The 9,991-nt window shown below is 43.0% G+C and overlaps 1 protein-coding gene across 1 annotated transcript; it reads right to left on the bottom strand.

The window, feature by feature from the left end:
* Positions 1 to 7,166: 7,166 nt before the first annotated feature.
* Positions 7,167 to 8,144, bottom strand: LOC309545202 (olfactory receptor 52A1-like; the record flags this gene model as incomplete). Its single annotated transcript, XM_082244340.1, has 1 exon — positions 7,167 to 8,144. The coding sequence occupies one exon, from the start codon at positions 8,142 to 8,144 to the stop codon at positions 7,167 to 7,169; it is 978 nt and encodes a 325-aa protein (XP_082100466.1).
* Between the last annotated feature and the right edge of the window lie 1,847 nt (positions 8,145 to 9,991).

Here is a 9,991-nt window from a genome sequence, read left to right as displayed (position 1 = left end):
TGTTCCCCCCCCCCCCATATCTGTAAGGGAAAGCCTCAATTTTTCCCAATACTCCCCCGTCCTTTCAGTGAGAAGAAACATTTTCTCTGGAGTGGAAATGTTTTATGCAGTGATCCCTTCATAGACGGGATGGGGAATCTAAGTAATCTAAGATAATTAGGATGAACCCGTGTACTGGAGTCATGGATCAGATAACCAATGAGACCATTGATGTTATAGCAGAGCTGACAGCAGAAGTGTCTCCATCACTTAAGGTGGTGTCACAGAACTGCATGGCTGCTGACTATCTCTCGGAAGCTCAAGGTGGAGTCTACAATCTGGTGTCACATAGAGAGTGTTGTACATTTATTTTATATCATGAGGATCTCAGAAGGGGATATCTACACAAAGTAAAGGAGTTCCAACAGGCACCTGGGTGGGAGGAAGTGGGATCCATTGTCTTGGATGGGTTTAGTTGGAACTTGGTTGAGTAATATGGGGGGTTTGCTTCCTAAGCCATTAGTTGTTACTATAGTTGTGATAATAATTTTAGACATTGCTGTGGTTCTTTCTTTCACTACAGAGTTCATTTCCTTTTTTATGCACATGGTTAAATTTACATTTTTAGGCCAGGTGATTTTTTAAAACCCCAAACATTTTTTTTTCCCAAAGTAAAGTCCCTGGAGAATAAAATGTTGGTAGTTTTATTTTTTATATGCAGCTTTTTGTCAAATGCAAATGTTCCGTAAAAAAAAACACTGCAGATAATTTTAGTGCACACAAACACAATTTATTACCCAATTTCTTTGGTGAAATATAAAATATGAGGTTTTTGTCTTGTATATAGATACCAAACATGTCAAGCTTTACACATTGCATGAAATGGTGACAAACTTCAGTACCAAAAACTGCCCATAGGTGACGCTTTAAAAGACTTTACAGGTCATCAGTTTAAATAGTTATCCATGAATGATGTCCCTAGAGTTATTCCTCTCACTCTGGTGTGAGCAGCGATATGTAAAGTCTGTCGTGTGATTGTTGTTTTCCTACAAAACTGCACCCAAAACTGGCCTTTGCAGATGTACGCGGGAACTGGGGGTTTACAAATTTGTTTGTGTTTTTTTTATTTACAGTGTGTTACTTTGTTTATTTTAAACTTTTTTTTTACTTAACTTTATTTCTATTACACAGGGGGTTGGTGGCCCCCATATGATATAGGGCTGCACGATATTGGGGAAAAAAAGTACATTGCGATATTCATTTTTTAACAATATATATCGCAATATTTAAATAGGGGGAATGCAGAAAACACTGACAGTGTGGATTAGGCAGAGTCGGGACTCACAGTGGTGGTAGGAGGTAGAAGAATCCCCGAGTCCCGACTTCTCCCAGCCTAATGCTGTAGAGCAGCTGCTAAAAGAGTTCTATGCAAGGGGGGATTGCTGAACAAGGTGAGAGAGTTGCAGTCTGCTGTGGATCTGTGTCCCCCTGTGCAGCCAAGATAGCGGTCGACACAGCTTGCTGAGGGATATGAGTACACTGGGGTCCTTTTTGTGAAGATTAGGAGGTTTGTGTATGGCTTTGGGGGCACCTAGGGGATGGAGGCAAGTCCCGAATGAGTGCGGAGTAAGTAGGCCTTGTCGGGAACCACGAGCGCGCGATCGCGCTCTGATCAAGGCAAGGCCGCAGCTTCTGTGCCTGTGTAGGCCTCAACTCTGCGCTCCTCAGAACGGAGTCTTACCGGGCAGTATTGGTCTCTGGTGCCTTGATGGGTCTCCCCCAAGCTGTTTTTTCTCCCTGAATAGGGGAGATTTAGGAGGATTGCTGAGGATTCTGTACGGCGGTATCGTAGCTCTCACAAGCCGCGTCCGTCCCACACGTCTTCCGGCCACGCCCCTTGCCTAATGCTAAATATCGTGTCTTCGGCTATATGAATATCGCCCGCAGAACGATAGTCGATATCATATAGACTATCGTTCAGCCCTAATATGATATCACATTGCTGGTCACATGTTCTCTTTAAAGATATATAAGAGGTATACTTAGTCCCCTAACTTCACATTTGAACCCCAAAAAAGATGGTCAAGCACACATCATACTTGGTCAGCTCCTTCCCTGGTCACAGCAACCGGGCGCTGACAGCACGGAACCCAGAAATGACAGAATCTTGCCCCTTCCACATGCATACGGTGAAGGGGAGATCAGAGATTGGATGTTTTCTGATCTCCTTCTGCTCTCACAGCTGACACGTGCCATGCCTGTCTCGGGCTTGCAGGAGGGACAGCTGAGCCTGGTATACATGGCGGGGGGGGGGGGGGGGGAGTATTATCAATGCAGTCAAATCACTTCCACCAAAAAAAAAAAACCACAGTTGGTATAAACAAGCTCCCTGGTGCTATAAGTATAAGCCCGTACTGCTGCTGATGTAAACCTTCCATTGGCCGGAGTGAAAGGGTTACACTAATGTACATCTGCCAAATCTGTATCTGAGGAGACCATAAAAGCAGCATTAGAAAGAAATGTGAGCATGGCTTCAGTCAGGCGATGGTCCTGGTGGTCATGGTCTTGTTCTCCTTCAGGTCCTCTAACCTTGTAGATGGTGACATGGACTTGTTGTGTGGGAATGAGCAGGAGGGGCTCGGGGTTATCTTGTACCCAATGAGCTTGTTATGGATAAAAGATGAAAGTGTCTTCTGGGAATTTACAGGGATTTGGATGTTTAGAGGGTTACATAAGTGGGTGGGGCTGGTATTAATGAGGGGTGTGTCATATGGTAATCAGTTTCTTAGCATAGATGATATAAATGGTATAAATATATCCTTGAAATGTAAACAATCTATCTCTTTTCTTCTATTGGTAAAGTGTCACATATATATGATTAATAAAGTTGGATTTTATTTTCACCTCACAATACTGTGGTCTGGGTTCTTCTACAACACATCCACCCAAAAATGTAATCTTCCAGTTATAGAAGTCTGGTGGAATGGGTGACAAGCTGATTGTATCTCTTGTATTGAAATCTGTCCTACAGATCACCTTTCAGAGGACAGGGACGAGGTAGAGGGAAACCACCCCCCCACACACAGTACCCTTCACATGGCCGCAATACACAGTATGGTTATGGGATATAGAGGGACCTAGGGACAACTATGGGCAAGGTCCGTATAGGCCTAATTATTCTGAAAATACAGGACCTAGCAACAGTTCCAATTACATCAATAACGATATTGAAGATAGGCATCCTACTAGCCACGGTACAGAACAACAAACATACCCTGGGTGGGGTTTTCCCAAAGAGAGGGAGGAGAATACAATCTAACAAGAAAAAAGACATAACCGCTGTTGGTATTTTCAATCTGAGCCGAATGGTTTTAAGGGACTCTGAAAAACGTATTCTTCATAAAGGTTTGAACTTCACCCCCCCCCCCCAAAAATGTTTGAACAAATTTCAAACTTATATGGATGTGCAAAAATTGGTGCGGAAATTAAATATTAACGGGGATGGGGTGTAACAGTGTAGTGGGGCCACTGAAGTGTTGGTGTGATCCCATTTTTCATTAATTTTTTTTTTTTTGCAGCATCAGGTTCTGTTGCTGCAAAAAGCAACGTGTTTCTGAGGCTTCGTTAGGTCAAAGGAGGAACGGTTGAGAAGGCGGCCGGCTGACCAATGCCTTTAAACGATTGTTTAGTCCTCTGCGCCCAGGGCTGTTAGGTTTAGGCAACCATCAGCAGCGTCTTCATCATATGGTGCAGGATTATCTAGGGTGGGGGAATTGAATTACAATTGACTGAGGTCAGGTCAGTAAAATTTTCTTCTAGCAGAGGTCCAAATATCATGTTGGTACCATTGTGCATTTTCATGTGCACCAAACGGCATGTTACTTCAGCACCATGCGGCTTGGTGTTTCCTGCGGGTAGTGCAGCCCATGACGTGTGCACCTAATGCACATGCACAGGTTGAAGGGGGCTTCCAGATTCTGATAAGCCCCCCACCCGCAGACCCCCAACAACCAAAGCCCAGGGTTGTCGGGAAGAGGCCCTTGTCCCCATCAACATGGGGACAAAGTGCTTTGGGGTGGGGGGGTGCAGAGCCCCCCTGCCCCAAAGCACCCAACCCACATGTTGAGGGCATGTGGCCTGGTATGGTTCAGGAGGGGCGGGCTGCTCGCTCGTCCCCTCCCCTTTCCTGACCTGCCAGACTGCGTGCTCGGATAAGGGTCTTGCATGGGTTTTTGGGGGGCCCCACGCTGTTTTTTCTCTAATTTCTACTGGTTCCCCTTAAAACCCATACCAGACCTGAAGGACCTGGTATGGACTGGGGGGGGGGGGGGGGACTCCGGGACTCCATGCCATTTTTTCCATTGTTTTTACATCTGTATTGCCGGGAGTTGACAATAGATTACAGCCACAAGCAAGTTTAAATTACATTTTCTGCTTTAGCAATGTCAATATTGCTGCAGCAGGCTCAATACATGGTACAGATGCCTCACTTTACAGGCACATTAAGGGGACCCTCCAGGCACAATATTTAAAGGATTTTTTCATTTTTATTGTTTCATTTTAAGCATCATTAAAATCACTGCTCCTGTAAAAATGATTGTTTAAAAAATATTTTTTTGCATTAATACATGTCCCCCAGGGCACTACCCAGACCCCTATACACTTTTTATTGCAATAAATTGCATATAAGCCTTTTAAATAAAAACCTTTAATTTTCCATGTTCGTGTTCCATAGACTTTAATAGAGTTTTCATGTTTGCTGGAACTTTTTCCCTGTTCGAGATGTTTTGGTGCGAACCGAACAGGGGGGTGTTCGGCCCATCGCTACTTCTATATGTTCCTGGAACTCCTTTCTTCAAATCTCAGATACAATTAATTCCTGAGCATCGTCCTGTATAAAGGAGAAGTATGATAAACAAATAATAAAAAATATATATATATATATTTAGCTCCTTCGGTGTAAGGCCTGCAGCTGTCTCATGTTAGCTCTAAGCCTGAGATCACATGACCTCTTATTACTTAGTTCCTGGTCTGTTCCTTCCGGGGCTCACTGGAGTTCTGGATTGTGGAGGGGGCAGGTGCATCTGGCTCTGACTCTCAGCTGCACACTGAGAGGTGGAGTCAGCTGTCAATCAGGTAGATCTGGCCATACTTCTCTCCTAAGTTCACCCTATGTTGTGCACTCCCTTGCTTCTGTTACCCCGTGGCAAAACAGGAATGAAATAGGACTGTTTAATTATGAGGGATTTATATATAGCTCACGTATACCACAGTGCTGCACAAAAAACAACTCAACAATCGACATCAGTCTCTGCAACAGAAGAGCTTACACTCTAATGTCTCAAACACACCTCACAGTATAACAGTATCCCCTGTACTGTACAGGGGAGCGGCCACTACTGGAGGTACGGCCATACAGGGAAACATCTTGCGCTAGGGTGCTCTGGGACCGGATATTGCTGGTCCATATTGTGAGGTTGATTACTGTAGGTCCTTTGGAAGGACTTGACCCATTACAACTATAATATTAGGTCACATACACATGCCCTGTATCTGTGTGGAGGTAGTCTCCCCCTATGGATGCCGCATTTACTGGTTGGTCTTGGTAATCCCACTATATGACCATTTGTATTATCCGTATATTCCATCTGGGCTGTTATATGTTGTCTAATAATCCAGACTGTTCTATATATGGTCTGTAATATATCACTGTGACTGCCTCACACTTCATATGGTCCCGATGCCTGCCCGGGGAAACGTTATGCCCTGTTCAAGATTTTATGGGAATAATTGTCTTGAAGGTCTCTTTGGCCCTGAAGAAGCCTCTGGTGAAACGCGTCGGCTCTTTGAGGACCTACAGACTATGCCCTATAGAGACATTATTGTTGCCAATTTTGTATCAATGTTTCCTGAGGGAACATGTATTTTTATATGTATATGTATGCATACGTAATCGTCCTTTTTTATCTTTATGATTTAATAAATATGTTTTTATAAAAATTCTACTTTGTTTTATTTGTGATCATCCCTCCTTGACTGGCCTCCAAAATCCCACTTTTCTTCTTTTTTGCTTTGGTTGTTGTCCATAATTGGGATGCTGGCCATCTTTTTCACAGATATTTGTTGATAAGTGATCACATGACCTCTGATCACTAAGTTCCTGGTCTGTTCCTTTGGGGCTCACTGGAGTGCCAGGTTTTAGAAGGGGCAGGTGCATCTGGCTCTGACTCTCAGCTAGACACTGAGAGGTGGAGTTAGCTGTCAATCAGGCAACCAGGTAGATCTGGCCATACTTCTCTCTTAAAGCGGAGTTCTGGCCTCGGGGGTCAAATTTAGATAAAAATACCCCCGGTATTCCACAATGGATAGCCTCTGAACTGTCCCGGGTCGCACTTACCTGTAAGAAGAAATATTTACCTTGAAAAGTTCTTCTCCAGCGATGCCACCTCAGGTGTGGGCAGCTGAAGCCAGCGCGTCCTCTTCTGCGGCCTCTTCGGTGACGTCAGAGTCCCACGATGCACTGCACCGGCCCCGCTTGTCACTTCCGGTGCAGGCGCGGCATCCCTGCACAGCTTCTGTGCATGCCCATCACAATCCGGAAGAGACGGCACGGGCCGTGGCCGCAGAGGGAGGAAGTGGAAGGAAGGTGAGTATATTTTCTTCAATATCAAGGTAAGTGACCAAAAAAAAAAACCAGGAGCATCCATTTCTTTTTCAGGTGGCCCTCAGCAAGCGGATGGCCCAAAATCGATTTTTTTTGTTTTAGAGACCGGAACTCCGCTTTAAGTTCACCCTATGTTGTGCACTCTTTTGCTTCTGTTACTCTGTGGCAATGACTGTTTAATTATGAGGGATTTATATATAGCTCCCCTATAACACAGTGCTGCACAAAAAACAATCGACATTAGTCTCTGCAACAGAAGAGCTTACACTCTGAAACGCACCTCAAAGTATAATAAATTACCATTTTCTCTGACATATCACAGTACTGTACAGAGAACACTAAGCCAGTCATATTAGTCTCTGCACCAGAGGAGCTTGCACTCGAATATCTCTCCACAGTCATACATACTTGGAGTAAATTTTAGGTGAACCCATCAGACCCCTGCAAATATTTATTTATTGTATTTTTGTTTATTGGAATCTGAAGAATGCAGGATGACAACACGTCAGCTCTACAGATTCAGTCACTTCACATGAAGACTTTGATATGTAGATAAAGCTTTCCAGACTTGCTCCCGAATCAGTTTGGTCTTCACTCCATAAATAATTGGATTTAGCATGGGAGGAACGAGAGTGTACGTATCTGCTAGAATTATATGAACATAAGGTGGAATCCTTTTACTGCCATATCGGTGGGAAAGGAAAGTGAAGAGGGCCAGACCATAAAAACTTAGAAAGATGCACAGATGGGGTATGCAGGTGTTAAAGGTCTTCAGCCGGGCGTCTTTGGATGGAAGACTGAAGACCACATGGAAGATGGCGCAGTAGGATACCAGGATAAAAAGCATGTCTAGTCCTGAGATTGTGAATGCCACAGCCAACCCCAGAGCACTGTTTATTCTGATGTCGGCAGCAGCAAGTTTCACAATCGCCATGTGCTCACAGTATGAATGTGGCACAATGTTGGTTTTAAAAGCAGGAAATCTCTTGATCAAAATTATGCAGGGACACATCAAAGTGACCGCTCTGAACAGTAAGAAGATGACCAGTTTGACAATGATGGTGTTGGTCATTATAGACCCATACCTGAGCGGTTGGCAGATGGCGATATAACGGTCAAACGCCATACCAAGCAAAAGTCCCGACTCCAGGCTGGTGAAGGAATGAAGGAAGAACATCTGGAGGAGACATGACTCAAAACCAATGTGTCTCTTCTGGAACCAGCAGACAGACAGCATTTTTGGAGCAATGCTTGTAGACAAAAGGGCATCAGTGGAGGCCAACAGAGAAAGGAAAATAAACATAGGCTTGTGAAGGCCAGAAGAGGCTGAGATGACAGCCAGGAGCATCACATTTCCCAGCAATGCCAGGACATAACATGAGAAAACAATGGCACCTACCCAGTTATAAACTCCTTCTAGTCCAGGAATGCCAACCAGGATGAATGAGGAGGGATAGAATGTGCCATTGACTTTGATGTCGTTCATTTCGCTGTTGATCATCTTCTACATCCAAGTCCACAGTTCTCTGTGGAGGATTAATATACCATAAGGTCACCTAAGTTAATATACGATATTGTCACCTAATGGGATAGAGAACTTACTTATGCCTGGAATATGAATACAAATGAAAAATGTATATTTATATAAATAGGAGAACATTACTTGGTCTGTAAATAAATACATTTGTTTTATCTGACTAGGAACATGTAGACTTTGTATTAGGCACAATAAGCATCCTGTATTGGATGAGGTCATGCAGTATATATGTGATCAGGGTGGTTTTCCTAGCCTATGAGTCCATTTGTGAAGAAGCTGAGCCTGGACATCCAGGATTACACCCAGATGTGCCAATATTTCTACCATAACATAAAGATAGCCCCTTGCTTCTGCAGGTTCCTTGTCATAGTAGGCCTTTTTGGACTTTCCAGATAATAAAGTGACCACCATTCTGGATTACTATTCTTTAGTCAACTTTCTCTTTCAACAGTTGTTGAGAAGTGGTCAAAAACACCTCCGGGTCATCACCTTTAGCAATAGGCTACTTACTTGGAAAGACAATAAGGTTGACTAAAGCCTCGTACACACACGTCGAAATTTGGCAGGGAATTTTCGTTCAATGACCGATCTGCTGATTTTCGGCTTGTTAGTATGATGCTTCTGACAACCGATTCAGACTTTTCGGCTGAAAACATCTGGTGTGCAGGCTATAAAATTTTTGTCCGCCGTCAAAACACGGCCGATTTTCATGCAGTCAGTACACATTTCGACAGGGAAAAATCTAATGAGCAAGTCTGGGCATGCTCAGAGAAGAAAGAACACAAAGAAAGCAAACCAACACATGACATCACTTCTGAAGTAGAATTTTATCGGGCGAGAAAATTTGTGTGCAGTCTAGGCACATTCCAACCAACAAAACACCACTCTGGACAAAAGACGGATGATCGGTCGGCCGATAATCGTTGCGTGTGTACTAGGCTTTACTAAAACTGGAGAGTGCAAAATCTGGTGCAGCTCTGCATAGAAACTAATCAGCTTCCAGGTTTTATTGTTTAACTGAACAAGCTGGAGTTAGAAGCTGATTGGCTCCCATGCACAGCTGCACCAGAATGTTCACCCAATATATTGCTGACACCATAAACATCATCGGCTGGCTGTCTCTTCAGAAGCTGCTGCATTGTAACCTTGTAGAAAGATGGGCCCAATGCGCTACCACTGAAGTAATGATACCGGGAATATGATTGAAAAGAGGATATGGAGTATCTAGAAAAGGGGGTAAAATCTACAAGGAAACCAAAGTAATGATGGTGGAAATAAAGCTGCCAATTATAGTAGCGTCACCGCGTACATAAATAGATGTGAATAAATATAAATTAATCAGCGCTAAATTCAAAATATTTCATGAAGAGCGTATCACAAAATAAAATATATAATAAATATTCCAAAGTATCTGCGCATATGTAAAATTGCTAAAATAAAAATAAAAATGACGTGATAAATAAAAATCACAAATAAAGCGCATCCATCAAGTGTTATATAAATAAATAATGTATAATATCCCAGGGAAACAAATGCAATATATATCTATAAGGTGCTGGGGGGAAAAAATTCAAATAAAGAGTCCGTATTCCAATTAATGTGCAAAAGTGCAAAAGTAAAAGTATGTGACAGTATAATATATAATATCCCAGTAAAACAGATGCAATATATAAATCTATAAGGTGCTGGTGGGAAAAATTCAAACATAAAATACTTAATTCAATCAGAGTTGTATAAAGTACTCGAAACCCATACTTGAGTAAAAGTACAAGTGCTCGATCAAAAAGTGACTTGAGTAGAAGTGGAAGTGC

This window comes from Pelophylax lessonae, assembly GCF_965119305.1.
Source record: "Pelophylax lessonae genome assembly, chromosome: 2".
Lineage (NCBI taxonomy): Eukaryota > Metazoa > Chordata > Amphibia > Anura > Ranidae > Pelophylax > Pelophylax lessonae.
Note: the sequence above shows the minus strand (reverse complement) of the source record. Positions and strands in the feature narration are given on the sequence as shown.